The 18,193-nt window shown below is 45.9% G+C and overlaps 1 protein-coding gene across 1 annotated transcript in view; it reads left to right on the top strand.

Annotated features, from left to right (window-relative positions):
- The window catches only part of LOC129708986 (uncharacterized), a 33,663-nt gene that overhangs the window by 12,070 nt on the left and 3,400 nt on the right, over window positions 1–18,193 (top strand). The window contains exons 3-4 of the mRNA XM_055655114.1: window positions 4,801–5,982; window positions 13,915–14,646. Of these exons, the coding sequence (XP_055511089.1) occupies window positions 4,801–5,982; window positions 13,915–14,646 (1,914 nt within the window). The remainder of the gene's footprint in view (window positions 1–4,800; window positions 5,983–13,914; window positions 14,647–18,193) is intronic.

The following is an 18,193-nucleotide window of genomic DNA, read 5'->3' as shown; positions in this document are numbered from 1 at the left end:
AACTCAACAGGACGACTAGTACAACGACTAGGATGAGAGAGATGGGGGGGGGGGGGGGAGATGAAAGGGTTACTTATAGTTAGAGAAATCCAAATCATACCACTGGGTCGGAAGCTGCCCTTCTCTGAGATTTCGCCCATCAGCTTGTCTTCTGCCTCGTATGGTAACATTTATTCTACGTGCTTTCTGAGTTAACTGTTCCCAAGAGGTGCATTTCATTAGTCTTTTCACGTTCCACCGAGAGGACGCCATCTCTCGATGCCACGTGACGTTTGAATGGTTGGTAGGATGAGATCTCTGGATCTTGAATAAGACCTCGCTAGCGGGAATATTGACTTTTAAAACAATAATAAAAGCCGAGAAAGAGAGGGAGTGAGAATCATAGCATGCCAGTAAAAATATAGAATTAGGAGCAATCGAGGTGCACAGGACGGCTCGCTCCCAGCCAAGAGGGAAGCTCATTGGAAATAGGTATTGCAATTTTTCATTAAAACAAAATACGGTTCGCGTGCTAATTGGAAGCTTACTGAATCCCTCTCCCCTCTGGGTATTTTTTTTTAAAGAAGCAGCAATTATACAAACAAACAAGCGCAATTAAGCTTGAAGCTGATATGGAATGTAGGTGGATCTGATTTTCCTATCCACAGCAGCCTATCCCATCTGCAGCTGCTGTCCTAATATTACTTTTGTAATTCACTTGATGAAGACCGTGCATTGATGCGGTAGCTTAAACGGCGTGATCACAACGATTTTTGTAATATTAAAAAAGACACAAAGTGGTTGGAGTAACTCAGCGTGTCGGGAACATCTCAGCGGGACATGAATAGGAGACGTTCCCGACACGCCTTAGTTACTCCATCACGTTTCATTTTATACAGCGGCATATGGAGTTGCTTGTGCCAAGCTTCTTGAAAAATAATTGTATCCCGCCACCGTCCGGTCAGGCACAATGAGCACGCAATTGAGCACCTCTGGCCTGATGATTTCCGCCATTGTGTTGGAAAATAGCGGCTCTGCGGCAGCAGCGCCTTTGACGTCGGCTGTCTTGCCGCAGCGCCCTCTGGCGGCGGGTCTGTGGCCACATCGCCCTCTAGCAGCCGGTTTCCGGGCAGCAGCGCCTCTGGCGGCGAGTCTCTGGCCGCGGCGCCCTCACGCGGTGGGTGCCTGACCAGCACCACCCCCTGGCGGCGAGTCCTTGGCCAACAGCGCCCCTGGTGGCGGGTCTCCGGTAACAATGTCCCTGGCGGCGGGTCTCCGTGCAGCAGACCCTGGTCGTGGGCGTTCCTACTCGCTACGGACATCGCACCGTCTACTCGGAGGAAGTCCCTTCTGGAGGCTCATTTGACCGGGTTATGCTGCTGGCCCTCGCGAGAGAGCTGATTGTTTTACACAGCATTTGTTTAAGAAAGAGCTGCAGATGCTGGAAAAATCGAAGGTAGACAAAAATGCTGGAGAAACTCAGCGGGTGAGGCAGCATCTATGGAGCGAAGGAATAGGTGACGTTTCAGGTCGAGACCCTTCACACTGATGCCGGGGAGAGGGAGATGCATGGATAAGGAAGTGTAAGGTGTGAACGTAGGACAAAGGGAATGGATATCAAAGAAAATGTAGAGTAGATCACTATTAGCTGGGAGAAGGTAACAACAAAGCAAACAGATAAAATGTAGCCAGAGACAGTAAGACAGTTCTCCGACCTTCCCAGGTCGGAGAACTGGGAAGGGGGAGGGATGGAGAGAGAGGAAAAATAAGGTTTACTTGAAGACAAAGGTCAATGTTCGTACCTCTGGGGTGTAAGCTGCCAAAGCGAAATATGAGGTGCTGTTGCTCCAATTTGCACTGGATATCACCCTGACAATGGAGGAGGCCTAGGACAGAAAGGTCAGTGTGGGAATGGGAGGGGGCATTAAACTGTTTAGCAACCAGGCGATCAGGTAGGTTTAGTCAGACTGAGTGGAGTTTTTCAGCAAACAATCGTCGAGCCTGCGCTTGGTCTTGCCGATATACAAGTCCATATATAACAGTCCATACCTGGAACAGCGGATACTGTAGATGAGGTTGGAGGAGGTGCAAGTGAATCTGTGTCTCATCTGAAAAGACTTTCTAGGTCCTTGGACGGAGTCGAGGGGGGGAAGTATAGGGACAGGTGTTGCATGTCTTACGGTTGCAGTGGAAAGTACCTGGGGAGGGGATGGTTTGGGTGGGAAGCAACGAGTTGACCAGGGAGTTGCGGAGGGAACGGGATATCGCGGAGACCCTGGTGAGGCCCTCATCTAGGATGGAATATCTTTTTACAATTACCATCGAACCATTTACTTAGCAATGATGAATGTTGGAGACATAGGAAAAACGGTTCGGACACGAAACATCGTCTGTCCATTTTCCTCTACAGAAGCTGCCTGACCTGCTGAGTTCCTCCAACTTTTTTGCTTAGTGCAATTTGGGATTTTCTCTCACACCCCACGGTTCCTACTTCAGCTAAATTCCAAACGCAATTGGAGACTGCATGCAGTGTTGTGCAACCTATTTGCCCTCATTCTTCTCGAGGATGAGTGTGTTGCCATCAAGGCTTGTAATTGTCACAGCTGCTTTTGAGAAGGTGCCGGCGAACCATAATTTAAAATCTGCTGCAGTTTGTGTAGTGTGGCTGTACATGGGGGTCGAAGTATCGTTCTTTTGCACAGCAATCCTTTCCGCATGATTTCTCCTCCAATCAAACAATAATGATCTCTGCCCTTTAAACTAGTGAAGAATTGAGCTTTTGTTTGTCTGTAAGTAGTTCCCTGATCAGAGCTCTGGTAACACATCTGAGGAGGCATGTGTAAAAGTATGCATGTTTGTATGTACATGTTTAGTCTGCATGCATGAAATTTGATAATCATCTTTGAGAAGAGATTAATAAATGACTGAGCTGTTATGCATGCATATTTATTTGTGGCAAAGCAAACTTATTTTGTCTAGAGAAATATAAAGCTATGTCCTTTATTAAAATCATTGTTGACAATTATGTCTAGTTGTACAATGAACCACATCAGTGAAAAAGATAGAAATAACACCGAGAACTAACTTTGTGGTTTAACTCAAAGTATCATCTGCTTGTCTGTTTGGTATTCAGAACTCATGCTAACTGCCTGTCTAGTATGTGAGCAGGAAGTGACTAAATTAAAAATCAATTAAATTTCAACTTCAAAAACAAAAAATCATCCTGCACTGATCTCCCGATCGATCCTGTACTGACACCCCCCCCCCCCATTTATCCTACACCGATCCCCCACTCCATCCATCCTGCACTGATCCCCCATCCATCCTGCACTGATCCCCCATCCATCCTGCACTGATCCCCCATCCATCCTGCACTGATCCCCCATCCATCCTGCACTAAATCCCCCCCCATTCATCCTCCACTGAATCACCCATTCATCCTCCACTGAATTCTCCATTCATCCTGTACTGAATTTACCCATTCATCCTGTACTGAAACTCCCATTCATCCTGCAGTGAATCTCCCATTCATCCTGCAGTGAAACTCCCATTCATCCTGCAGTGAAACTCCCATTCATCCTGCACTGAATCCCCCATTCATCCCGCACAGATCCCCCCCCCCATTCATCCTCATCCCGCACCCCATGCACTGATCCCCCCCCCCCCCCCATCATCCTGCACTGATTTTCCCCCCCCATTCATCTTGCACTGATCCCCCCCCATTCATCCCCCCCCCCCCATCTATCCTGTAGTGACCCCCTGTATTCATCCTGTAGTGATCCTACCCACCATTCATCCTTTAGTGATACCCCCCCCCCCCATTCATCCTGCACAGAACCCCCCCCCCCCTGATCCACACTGTACTGACTTCCCTTTCATCCTGCACTGATCCCCCCCCATCCCATCCTGTACTGATCACCCCCCCCCCCCCCCATCCATCCCATACTGATCCCTCCCATTCAACCTCCACTGACATCCCCCGCGCTCTCCCCTAACAATTTTACCTACTCCAACGCACTAATTCCCCTGCCTCAATCCATCCATCCCGCGCCGATTGCCTTCTCTAAACACCCCCTCCCCCTGATCTATCCATCCCACTCTGATTCACCACCAACCTCCTCCCCGGCCCTACTGCGCGGGAAATTTACTCAGAGCGAACATTGACTGTTTGATAACTGAATGCAATCAAATGTGTTTTAATTCCCAATGTTGTTATTTGTGTTCATTCATAAAGATTGATTAATGAAATTGTGAAACACATGAAATATTAAAAGCGCAGTGTTCGATTGTCACTGCTACCGTGACATGTTATTACAGAATTCATTTTAATGGCAAATCACGATGCCAGGCGGTGACATCATCGCGCAACGCCACGCGCTAGACGTACGCCGTCAAGATGCCACGTAGACCGCAATGCGCCTGCATGCCGACAGGCCTTTGGAGCGCGAAGATTTCGGACACTGACAGTTTTTCGGAGCCCCGCTCGATGTCGGGACCAGCCCCGCACGACTCCGCGCTACTAGGTGGGACCGGCCCCGCGCGGCCATACATTGCCCGTACGCCTCAAGCAACCACGTTTTGTCGCGCCAAACGCATGCAAGTGGGACAGGCCCTTTAGATATCTCTGAATGTTAAATAAACCTGCATTCCTCATGGAGCATATATTTGGATCAGGATTTACCAGTTGGGTTATTTGCAATAAGATTTTATCATGACATCTGATCTAAACTGGATGTGAATTCAACAAACCACAAAAGGCAGGTGGTTATTTATTTGGGATTTAATCCAGTCAATAATGTTCCACTCTTTTTGTTCTTTCAGGAGCTACTGACAATTCTCCTGGGACTGGTGACTGCTGCTCTCTTGGCATTGGAACATCAAGGGGCTTGGAATTTTGTCAAGTCTGTCTTCCACTTCAGATTTTCCTTTCTGGAACACCACAAAACAACAACTAGTATTCACTTGCACATCTCCACCGAGGACTTTATACCTACAGTAGCTATGAACAAAAACCAGCTGAGTCCTGTGCCCCAGACTGCATTCACTCCTAAGCCATCCAGCAGCCCGTCCAGTGGCGGTGAGCAAGTCCACTCCTCCGTCGCCTCTCCAGCAAGCGGCTTGGCAGCCAGCCCTTCTCCTGCAACAGGTTTGACGATTGTGCAGAGTGTGTCCTGCCCTGGTACTTATATCCAGATCCCCGTGACCGCTGAGGTATGTTGTGTCTCCACATTCTCCTTGCCCGCAATCGTCCAGAAGAAGATCTACGGAGGAACCTGCAATGTGCCCAAGGGCTGCTGTAGTAGCAAGTCCACCACCGCCATTTACATCTGTCCAGTCAACCCCGTTAAGCTGTCTGAGGCAAAGTGCCTCATGCCTTTGATGCACAAACCATTGCAATCGGACAATAGAGCTCAGAGTGTGACTGATTCAGTGGAGAAGCCCATTTCCTCCTCAGCAGCTGAAGTGACAAGTAAGGAAACTTCCTCAAGGAGACAAGACAAAATGAATCGGGCTGAAAAGGAAGGTACTGCCACCCCAACACCTGTTTCTGTTAGATTTTGCAACAACCTGGCCTCTGAGGTGCTGAAAACTTATGTGAAACAGCAGGGAAAACAGAACAGCATGGAGGATATAATGCAGACTTATTTCAACAATCCGTTGGATGTCAAGACTGCAAGTTCATTCAAGGACAATGCTCTGCTCCTCTTCAATGGACAACTCTTTTTCCTAGCCCACAAAGGTGTTGATATGTCCATTGGGGCAGATAAAGGAAAGCTGCCCACAAAGGAATCGGGGACAGACGAGTCAAAAGTGGCTCAAGGTGGGCCAGGGCACTTTAAACAAAGAATTGACACTGGCCATACCTCAACAAGCTCTTCGGGTTTAGGACGTGATACTGATTCGAGTGGAACAAGATGTGAACTGAAGGTGGATAGGAAAGAATGTGTTGTAAAGAGAGATGCCATTGCGATAACTCGGCAAAATGGATTGGAGGCGCAACAGGTGAAAAGCTTTTACAACTATCTAACATGGATGCACCACATGTGCAACTGTTCAGCTAATGATCATAATTATGAGCCTTGAGTTATAATTTGATATCATTATCTTACTGAGTAATGATGTACTTGAGTACTTGCTTATTTAATACTGCAGACCATCCCCAGATAATGACAGGTTCACATTCCGAACACTATTTGTAAACAATACTGGTCCACGGTTAGAAATAAGTAAGAACAGTGTGTGGGAGGATCACACAAACAGTGGGAGAGTGAGCAAGTGCCAGAAGAGGAGCTGCCAGCCTCCCTCACTGAAGCAGTGAGTCTGCTCAGTGCTCCCAGCTCTGCTTGCTTCAAAACAGTCCCTGATTATTGCTGCTCAGGGGGGTGGTTGGGAAGAGAATGTTTGATTAAATGACAAATTCTCATGGCAGAAGATGCCTGCAGTCCTATGGTTCAGCAAAGGCTAGAATATTGTATGTAGATCTGGTCACTACACTAAAGGAAGGACACCATTGCAGTAGAGAGAGTTCAGAGGAGATTCATCGGGATTTTGTGTGGGATGGAACATTACAGTGGTGAAAGACTGGAGAGGACGGCTTTATTTTCCTTTGAGCAGTGGAGGGACCTGAGCAAGGGATTTAGAATTGTGCATGGCATAATTTAAGACCAGAGGGGATACAAGACCAGATTCCAGGCATTCTTATAAGGTGAGGAGTAAAATTACGAATAAATCTGAAGGAAAATAAAAATTCTACTGAGAGGCTGGTTTAAGTTTGGAATGTACTGCCTGAGAAGGTGACAGGTACTCTCACAATATTAAAGAATCATGAGGACAGCATTTGAATCACAAAGGCAAAGTCGGCTGTGGACCAAATAAAATAAACCCTTGTTTTAACGGACCCATTTATAATGGATTTAAGGTATAACGGATGGATCCCTGACTCGCATTGCCTTCCCGGCCACTTAGAGCTCTGGGTTCCGAGGGCTCCTGCCTGACTTGCAAGTTGCACCAGTGAACCCTTCACTCACCATCCAGTCCAGTTGAAGAGGCTGTTGTTGCGGCTCGTATTGTACCCACTGGGGGGGCGGGGGAGCCCCACGATGACTTAGTGCGATTTATCATTGGTCTGAAGAAAGAACTGACAGCCGGGGCTACAATGTGAGCGGCAATGACAGCTACATTAACCAGTGAAGAAGAGCTCGCTGGTGCAGACCTGCGGCATCGGCGCCAAATTTTAAGGTGAAATAACACAAAGTGCTGCAGTAACTCAGCAGACTGAATCAGCCTGCAGTAGGGTCCCGATGTCACCTATCCATGTTATCCAGCGATGCTGCCCGACCCGCCAAGTTACTCTTAGCATTTTGTGTTTTTTTATGTATTAACAATAATCTGCAGTTATAACTCGGTTATTAAAGATAATCAACAATAACAAACGTAATTTTCCCCCCTCATATGATCTGTTATAATGAGGATTTACTGGACTGGTGAATGTTTAATATGGAAAGGTACTCAATGTCAGGCATTAAGGTGGCCTTTTTCTATGAATAAGACATCATGACATTTGTGTCCAGTCACTCCTTGCTTTGCTCTCTCTTAATAGAGAGCGGGACTTGTTTCCACAGCCACACTATCAATTTCTAAACAGATCACTGCTTGTAAGTTTAAATGGAAGTAGTTTGTGAGCTAATATTTCCTGTTGGGTATTCAACAGTTTGAATGTTTATTTTTGTGTGTTTATTTTAACATTTAATGGTGTATATGTGTTTATTTGGGGTTGTATTGCACTTCTGATTTCAGCGGTGTAGTGTTTCAGCACCTCATGCTGAAAAAGTGGTAGGCGAAAACCAAAAATTAATGTCTTGGTTTATTTCACCATTGCATATGGAGAAACTTCACAAAGACGGTCTTTTAAATATCCTATTGCATGGACAGAAGCCTGCATTTATTATTAATGAACATTGGGTACTCTATGTTGATCTTTTTAGTCTCCGAGCTGGGAAGATCTGTGGTAGTCAAGGCCGCATTTCGAAAAGTCAGATGACTCAAGAATATATCACAACAAAATGGGGTACATAATAGAATGGTGATTTATCTCTCCTTCTATCCCCCTTCCCCCAAAGGCTGAACTGGACTTGGAAATACATTGATAATTAAGTTACATAGTGTTGAGGCAAAAAGATTATAAAACTATCCGAATTATGTTCAAAGCAGCTAATCAGCAATTGCCTTGTAATATCCAGGGGTTGTTCCAAATGAGAGAAAGCAAACGCAACTTGAGAGGAACCTATATATTCGAAAAACCGGCAATAAGAACTAATGCAAAACTCCATTGTGTTACAGCAAAGGGTGTTAGTCTCTGGAATAACTGCCATGATGAGCTGAAAAAATGTAAGACTCTATTCAAACTAAAAACACTCTTCAGAAACAAAAGATTGAATGGTTATGAGTTGGACCAGTTATTTTCTTTTCTGTTTGGTTATTTTTTGTTTGTGGACTGTTCAACAGATTTTGGGTCCATTTGTTCCCATTATTCTGTTTTTCCATGAAAATGTATAGAAAATAAGAGGGGGTAGGACCAGAAAAGTTTTTGAACTTTTCTTACCCCTTTTGAACATGAACGATATTATTTGTATTATTTGAGTTACTTATTTGTTTCTTTTCCTTTGTGTTTTCTTTTCTTTTTTTATTGCTTACAAGTTTATTTGTGTTTGTATTTTTTAACATGTTCAATAAATTAATAATAATAAAAAATAATAAAAAGCAAAATGTAGGCCCTATAAATCGGAAATAAAAACATCTTATTGGAAACACTGAAGAAGGCTTGCGATCCAAAATGTCGTGTGTCCTTTTCCCTCGACTGAAGCTACCTGGCCCACTGAATTCCTCCAGTAATTTGTTTTTTAATCAAGATTCCAGCATCTGCAATCTGTTGTGTGTCCTTTGGAACATTCAGCAGGTCAGTCAACATTTGTGGAGAGAGAAACGAAATCAGCATTGTAATTTGATGAGAACGAACTGGAGAGGGCCGCATTGCCATTCGGTGGGATCATGAGTGATCTTACATTAGCCACGGTTCCACTTTACACAACCTTATTTTTAAGTTCTGTAAGTACCCCTTTACAATAAAGGCCAGTATTCCATTAGTCTTCCAACTACTTGCAGTCCTTGGACATTAATTTATTTTTATGTTTTAAGTTTGTTTTGCCACAATATTTTGTAACCTCAAACCACAAGAACCACAATGTGATTTTTCCTCCTTCGAAAATGGATACTTTTGTATTTCCCATAAATGCTAGCTTCTGCCCATTCATTAATCTATCCGTATTCCTCCCCCCCCATACCTGTTAATCCACCATCTTTCTATTATCAACATATCTAGCTGCAACACACCTTGTCCTTTCCTCCATTAAAATAGACTGCAAATAGTGGAGCTCCTAGCTTAATCCTTGTACACCTTACCCGTTACTGAGTGCCAGACTGCAGCTGACGCATTTACCTCTATACCAGTCCCGACTCAGTCCAGGTTCACCGCCGATTTTCCGGCGCACTTGGTTCCAGAGCCTTTCTGGATTATCCATTTTGCCGGACCACGGCCTCCGAGAGGAGTCGGACAGTACTGCAAAAGCCTAGGCTGCGGAGGGTCCACCAACTGGCCCACCAACGTCAGCTATGGGAATGGATCTTGCGGCTCTGGCCAGGCTGGAGTTCTAGAGCCCCGGCCACAGGGGTTAAATTCGACCCGCCAATCGGCTGCGGAAGTCCCGATGAGGTTGAGATCAGCCGGCTCACCCGGCCTAGGCGCCACTTTTTGGGTGGGGACTTCTGGGGGGAATTTTCCGTGCACTCATAATTTTGTCCAGATTAAAGGAGGCGCTAGACCACCAGTTGCTGGAAAATGGATGATGGACCTGTACTGCAATCCCCATCTCCCTTTTTAACCCCCTTATCTTTTCTGAATACTTCGTATCTATGAATTCTAAGATCCCAGTACTCACCATTTAAAAAAAAATACATTACCATTATTGCTTGTCATGTTCCCGCTAGGCTACTTGTGTTTGCGATTCACTATATTGTATTCTCTTACAGCCATCTCTGCTCATATTCACCAAACAAATTTCTCATTCTGGGTGCTGTTTGTGTGCATAATTCAGTTTTTCTTACTTCATTGTTTTCAGTGTCTAGGCATCACCAGTAAGACCGGCATTTACCGCCTATCCCTAATCGCCATTATGAAGGTGGTGGTGAACCGCTTTCTTTAATTACTAGAATCCCTTTGGTGAATGTACTTCATGGTGCTGTTGGGGAAGGAATTCCAAGATATTCTTTTTTCCCCAATGTTGAGGAAGGACCAGTAGTATATTTCTAAATCAGTAATGGTGTGCAGCTTGGAGGGGAACCTGCAGGTGGAGGTATTCCATGCACGTGCTGCTCATACCTTTCTTAATAGCACAGGTGGAAGGTGTGGGAGATGCTGTTGGAATGATCTGGGTAAGTAACCGCCTTGCATTTTATCAATGGTACATACTGCAGTCATTGTGCGTCAGTGGTGGAGGGAACGGACATTTATGGTCATTGCTTTATCTTGCTGCATTATCCTGGATGGTGTTGAGCTTGGAATTGTTGGAGCCAAATTTATGCAGTTTTCCAATGTGCTTCCCACATGTGTCATGTACATGATTGAAAGGCTTTGAGATATCAGCAGGTGAGTTGTTTGCCACAGGCTACCTAACTGCTGACATGTTCTTGTGGCTAAGCATTTACATGACTGGTCCAGTGTTGATGATGGGTGACTGCATAATGTTATTAGTCATAGCCATATAACATGGAAATAATTTGTCCATGCAGACCAAGATGCCCATTTAAGCCTGCCATATTTACCCCCATTTAACTCCAATCCCACTAAATCTTTCCTATCAATGTACTCTTTGAAATGTTGTTTTTTCTGCTTCAACCACTTCCTTTGGTAGTTTGTTCCATATATGTACCACCCTATGTGTGCAGAAGTTGCTCTTCTGGTTCCTATTAAATCTTTTCCTCTCATCTTAAACTTATGGCCTCTGCCTGGGGACCTCAAACCTGGTAAAGGCACTTTGTACACTCACGCGATCTACACCTGTCATGATCTTATGCACCTCTATAGCATTACTCAGTCTTGCCCTCCAAAGAATGAAGTCTTAGCCTGCCTAACCTCTCCCTATAACTGATTCTCTTGAGTCCCTGTAAATCTTTTCTGCATTCTTTCCAGCTTAATGACACTTTTCTTGTACCAGATTATTCCAAGTATGGCCTCACCAATGTCTTTACTGCTGCAACATAACACCCCACCTTCTATACTCAATGCCTCACTGATGAAGCTCGCATTCAAAAGCCTTTTTCACCACCCTGTCTACCTGTGACGCCATCTTCAGGAATCTGTGTGCCTATACTCCGAGATTTCTCTGTTCTACAACACACCCGAGGGCCTTATTGTCCTACTCTGACTTAATGTCATTGAATGTTAAGGATATTTGTTAGTGTCTCTACTGTTAGTTATGGCCTTTGTCGATTACCTCTGTTACACAAATGTTATTCACCACTTTTCAACCCATGATGGAATGGCAACCAGGTCTAGCTACATATGGATATGGAATAGTTAATTTGCTACGGAATGTGAATGGAATTGAACATTGTGCGATCATTGGTAAGCATCCCCGGTTCTGAACGTGTGATGGAGGGAAGGTGAAGCAGTTGAATAAACCTGGGTTGAGGACATTGCCATGAGGAACTCCCTATAGTTGGACTGATTGACCAAGAAAAACCACATCAGGACACAAAGTGCTGAAGTAACTCCGTCTTCTTCTTGCGTGTGGCGTGCATAGGCTAAAGTTGTAGGACAACTTGTTCTATTTGATTGTGCACGCCGAGTTGATTACATTCGTCAAAACAGGGCGGACCACGTGAAGGTTGCAAACATCCACCCCAAGTAACTCAGTCAATCTGGCAGCATCTCTGGAGAACGTGGATAGATGATGTTTCAGGTCGAAACCCTACTATGTTCTCCAAAGATACTGGCTGACCTGCTTAGTAACTCCAACAGTGTGTGTCGTTTTATGTAAAGCAGCATCTGCAGTTCCTCGTTTCTACAATAAAAACATAAACCATATTCCTTTCTGCAAGGCATTCCAATTGAGGGCTTCTCCCCCTTGAAGCCCCCCCCCCCCCCCCCCCCCCCCCCCGACCAGTTTTACCACGGCTCTTTAATAACACAATGGGTCAAATATTTGGACTAAAGAATCTGTCTTTGTAACTTCCTTGTCCAAAATAATCGGCTGTTATCCCTATGGTTTGACTTCCTTCTCATGCCATTCAGCACTATCAGTCCTTTATGCACATTGTTCCTAATTGAGTTCAAATTCACAAAACAGGTTTAAATTCTAGTTTCATGGTCAACAGTGCAAATTCTGTTGGATTCTCAAAGAACTCATTTGCTTCGTGATGTTCACTGTGCGACTCCAGACCCACCAATGTGGGGAAATCCGGACTGGCTTCTGATCTAGCAAGTCACATTATCGAAGGGCAATTGTACGGGGGCTACAAGTGCTGATTTTGCCTGGGGCAGCCATGCCTTGTCGTTGGGGGCGAGGATAACAATATTTCTGGATTTTCCTTGTCAGATTTTACTGATTTATTTTTCCATTACCACTGCAGAATTCAAACAATGGGCTTAGCTGATTCTGATGTTTCAGTTTTTGTTTAACTTTACACTCCTCCCACTGGTCCTCATGAGAATCAGTGCATACAGTCATTGGTTAGATTTTCCACTTGTTGCTCACGTTGGAAAATCCATACAATCAGCGATCTGCATTTTCCTGTTCTAGCACAGATGAATTGTCAGTGGCTATCCTCTCAAACGTTACTACATCGCAGTCTCCAATTAAAGACACATGGGGGCGTCACTGGTGGTGTTTGCCCCAGAGTCTCTTAGACACCATGAGAAGATGCTGTAGTTTAGCTCATCGAGTGGGAGTAGGCGTGGCTGTTGGTTATTGTCTTATTGTCGTGCAGTATGGCTCCAGGAAGTGCATTTGCCTGTGCCTAGAAGGTTGTTAAGTATTGTTGGATCTTAAAATCTTTGTATGTTAATATTTATTTCAATAATCTGTCGCAAGGATCCCTATTTAGATAGACAAACCCCTTTTCATTATTTTACAAAGGTTTTAAAGCAATTTTATTCTGCTGCTGTTCTCGCTATTACAATTTTGTTTAAACATTTTACATCCCTAATACATGGTTTAAATTGGTGTAGCATTTATCTTGAAACTTGGTAAAGACATTTATCTGAAAACTGCGGTCCTTAACAGAATATTTTTGCCTCAAAAATTGGCTAGTTGTTAATAATGTCAGATTTAAAAACAAAACAGTTTTTTTGAGGCAAAAAAAAATTCTCGTATCTTTGTGAAATATTTTTACCTACAAAGTATACCCATCACAATGAGATTAAGGATTGATGATAGTGATCTTTCATTTGGCAAAGATTTCATAAATTGACATCAATGTTCTTTAAAAGCTATTGGGACGTGTGCTGGTTTGGTAACAATACTTTGAACTGCAGCTCATGTTTTTAATCGACTGAGGTTCTGCGCGCTGTGGTTGAGAAATGGCTGCAAATATATTTGGTTATGACTCAATTGTGCTCACGGTACTTTCGTTCACGTCAGGAGTTCTTTGCAGTGATCTGCTTTTGTTTCCCCTACTACTTGTTAGTTAAACCATGAGTTGGTGGCTATGTCATGCAGCTTCCTTTTTACTCTCTTCCCCACTTTCTTACCAAGATTGTAACTGACTGGAGATGCAGAGCATGTTTTTCGTGTTTTGAATCTCTGTGGGCGAATTAGAGTGAAACAATTTGCCTGCTTTGTAGTTCAATACTTTTATGCATTTTGTTTCTTTTTGCAGGTTGTGAAACGGTTGCCCAATTCCCTTCCAGGAAGCTGTGTGAAAAGGCTTACGTTTTCTGAGAACAGAGCCTTGTTGCTGAAAGCAGGCATCCATTCTGAAGTCAGAGTTTGTCTTGATAGAATCTCCATGAATGGCAAAATTGACGCTTCGGGTCATCAGTTGGAACACCCCATAAAATGCATCCCACAATTTTCTAAAACCCTTGAACCGGTGAATTTGGAAGAATGCCCAAAACTCTCCCGAGAGATTGAGTTGGCAAAACTCAAGGAATGTCCAGAGATCATCAGGGAATGTGACCCACTGGAGCTGAAGGAGTGTCCAAAGCTTTCAAGGGAAGTGGATTTTGGAGATTTGGAAGAAAATTCAGATACTTCAAAAATTCCTGCCCCATTCCCATCCCAAGAATGTCCAGAACTCTCCAAAGAATCTGGGCCAGTAGTAATGGAAGAATGTGCAGCCATTTCACGAGTGCCTAAATCAGCACAATTGGAGGGGTGCCCAAGAATATCAAGGGATGCCAGTCCAGTAACACTAGAGGAACATGGATATTCTAAAAACAATGTTTCAGTGGCATTGCGAGATGACGGAGACACCCATATAATCCCAAAGTCAGCAGACTTCAGAGAACATTTGGAACCTACTGCGAACTTGGGCTCCGCAGATTTGGAGGACTGTTTTCCGGAATCAGACGAGGAATGCCATAGCGAATGCAGAAGGAAGCGAAAAGAGGTATTTCATTTTACTTACAGCGTGGCGATTATTTGTGCAAAACAATAACTTGAGGTGAATGAAATTGAAACTAGAAATTAAGTAAATCAAATGATAACTTTAAAAACTCAGCTTTGTATATATTATTACTTTTCGATTCAGAATTTCTTTTGAATGGGGTATAAGTACACTCCTGCCCAAAACAGAGAGTTCCGTGATTTCAATATTAAAGGACCATTCTTGGGCACGTTCAGAATATGGTCAGCACAGAGTAAACATTTTTTACTATATAATTTTGTCATGTATAAGCTTCAAGTTGAATGGTAACAGCTTGTCTTAATGCTTTGATTCTAATTTAGGAAACTGAATAAACAAGGAGAACTTTACACAGGAGATTTCCCAGCTGCAGTTAGATGATAACCTTTTCACACCTGGCTACCCGATGCTTCACTCTAGCTTGAAAGTGTACAGCCAATTTACTTCAATATCTCTGCCAAAGTAGTTTGCTGAGGCTTTAATTCCCGTTTCACCCTAATCCTGCAGAAAAGTATGATCATACAATGTCACAATGCTGCATAAATAAATAATAATTAATAATAAATGGCAAAAACCGTAAGAAAATCATAGCTGCCTGAATGCTAGATTTAGCTACCTCGGTCTGTTTTCTGTTCTAATGAGAGTAACGATACCTGTGGGAGTTCAGCTTTGTGCTGCTGGTTGTCTTCTGAGTACGTGTCGTCCTAGGTTACCTCTGCTCCTAATGCCATTTGTATCTGTACTACATGAACGTGCGCCACATTAAATAAGGCCTCCAGTCAGTCGAGATGTATGAATAGTTTCCACTACAATTGAGAACATTTGTAATGGAAAATCACCACAGGAAATATGCAGAAATAGTAGATTTTAAAATAATGATAGACTTCCTTTGACCTTTTTAATCTATACTAGTCCAAGGGGGACCCGTTGGGGCCTGTCCCCCCAACGCGCCGTTTGGGGGGGGGGGGGAGGCTGCGACGTCACACACACACTAACCACCCCCCAAAACAGACGGGGGGTAGGGGGAGGGCTGGAGGGGGGGAGGGAGGGAGCGGGAGAGAGAGAGGGGGGAGGGAGAGGGAGAGGGGGGGGAGGTGAGGTGGGGGGTGGGGGGGGGGAGGGAGGGGGAGGGGGAGGGGGGGTAGAGGTGGGTGGGGAGGGGGGTGGGAGAGGGAGGGAAAGAGGAGGGGGCGGAGGGAAGAGAGGGGAGGGGTGAGAATAGGAGGGGGAGAGGTGGAGGGGAGCTGGGCGAGTGAGTGGGCTGCTAAAAAAGCGGAGAGAGCCCTGGGAGTGAGTAGAGGGCCCGACTCTGCATCTCTCGGAGAACCCGAAGCAGGAGGGAGCGCGGGGGGGGGGGGGGGGGGGGGGGTAGCAGCGGGGGTAGGAACGGTTAACAGCAGGAGAGGGAGTGAATAGAGGCAGCACCTACCAGTGATGGGTTAGAGGGCGGCTGGGCCACGTAACTGGAGGGGGAGAGCGGGAGAGGTGGAGGGGAGGGAGGAGAATGGAGGGGGAGTGGAGGAGTGGAGGGGGGAGGAACTTCATGTGGGGAGGGGTGGGGTAACTCGTGGAAAACAGTGTGCCTGCGCGTAATCCAGACCTGGGGGTGGGGGAGCCACGAGTCAGGTGGGCCACGAACGGAGGCATTATGATGTCATCAGCTCGGTTTGATTTTAAAACAATTTTAGTAAAAAACTCGAGAAATAATTAACCAAATTTTCAGATGAGGGGAATTTTGAAATCATGAGGTGAATCTCTAAAGGAATATGTAAAAATTTCTCCGTTACCGAGATGTGAAAGAGAAACAAACTAACGAAGAGAGTTTTAATATATACTAAACCAAGTACAGATCCCTTTAGGTCTGTACCCCCAACGCGCGTAGCGGCATGTGGAGTCATACACACTAACCACCCCCACACACACATTAACTACCCCCCTGCACACACACTAACTACCCCCCTTGATATTATATTAATATTATTAATTTGCTCCTTTTACCCGATAACCGCCCTATCCACTGACGCGTAGCCCCCAACTCGCAGGCGCGTCTAGAGAGGGAGGGGGGGGAGAGAGAGAAGGGGGAGAGACGGAGAGAGGGGCAGAGACAGAAGGGCAAGAGACCGGGGAGAGAGGGGGGGGGGGTGGAGGGTGGGTGAGGGGGTTGGGGTGGGGGGAGGAGGGGACACGGACATGGAGAGGAGGTTTCCCCTGTGATGGGCCAGAGAGGGGGAGTGAGAGGGAGGGGAGTAGAGGGGAGGAGGTGAGAAGAGTGAGGGTTTGGGGGGGGGGGGGGGGGGGGGGGGGGGGGGGGGGGGAGGGGAGGAGCAAGCAAGCCACCTTTAGCAAGTGAGTGGGCTGCGTTAAAGCTGGAAAACCCGCAAATTTAAAGAGCGGGAGGGGAGGGGCGTGGCTTCACAAGCTGCATGGGCAGCGAGGAGAAAGATCTTCAACTCGTGAGCATCGCTCACCTCGCGATCTGCAGAACAAAGATCCTATAGCAGAGTTGTAGGATCCTTGCTGCAGAGCTTTCTCGTTCATTCTGTGCCTTTTGAAGAATGGGTGGGTGGGTGGGCTAACGTACCTCGTGGAAAACTGCGAAAAATGTCAGCAGCTGCATTAATCCACGGGGCCACGAGGAAAAGGCATTGTGAGGTCAGCAGCTAGGCAACCTTTATCTATATATTTTTAAAACCGTGTGTGTGTGGTTGTGTCATTTTGCCTTTGAAACGTACCTCCTCGAAAACCAGACGCAAAAGCGCGGATATTTTTACATATTTCGGTAGGTAATTAACGCATGATTTCAGAAATCCACTCCTCTAAATTTGGTCAAATATTTCCCCAGATTTTGAATAAAATTGTTCCCAAAACTCACTTTAAAAAAAAATAATCGGCGCCTGCCAGCTGCTGACGTCACAATGCCCACATGCCCACCAATCGAGGCCCACCTGCCTCCTGGCCCCATACCGCCACTGTAGGTTAATGCAGTTGCTGTCAAGCCACATGTGCAATTTACCACGAGGTACCCTCCCACTCTTCAAAAGGCGCAGTAAGAACGAGAATGTTCTGCAGCAAAGATCCTACAGCTGCGCTCTGCTCTAGGATCTTTGTTCTGCAGATCCGGAGGTAAGCGCCGCTCATGCGCTGAAGGAGGTTCTCCTCGCTGTCGGAGCAGCTTGTGAAGCCACGGCCCTCCCTTGTCTCCCCCCTCTCTCCCCCCCCCCCTCTCTCCCCTCCCCCCCCCCTCCCCCCCTCTCCCCCCCCTCTCCCCCCCCCCCCTCTCTCCCCCCCCCCCCTCTCTCTCCCTCCCCCCCTCTTCCCCCTCTCTCTCTCTCTTCCCCCCCCCCTCTCTCTCTCTCTCTCCCCCTCTCTCCCCCCCTCTCTCTCTTCCCCCCCCTCTCTCTCTCTCCCCCTCTCTCTCTTCCCCCCCTCTCTCTCTCCCCCCCCCCCCCCCCCCTCCCCCCCCCCCCCCCCCCCCCCCCCCCCGTACAGGGGAGTGGATTTATAAAATCACAAGGAAAATCTCAACTGAAAT

Source organism: Leucoraja erinacea, chromosome 24 (assembly GCF_028641065.1).
Source record: "Leucoraja erinacea ecotype New England chromosome 24, Leri_hhj_1, whole genome shotgun sequence".
Classification (NCBI taxonomy): domain Eukaryota; kingdom Metazoa; phylum Chordata; class Chondrichthyes; order Rajiformes; family Rajidae; genus Leucoraja; species Leucoraja erinaceus.
Note: the sequence above shows the minus strand (reverse complement) of the source record. Positions and strands in the feature narration are given on the sequence as shown.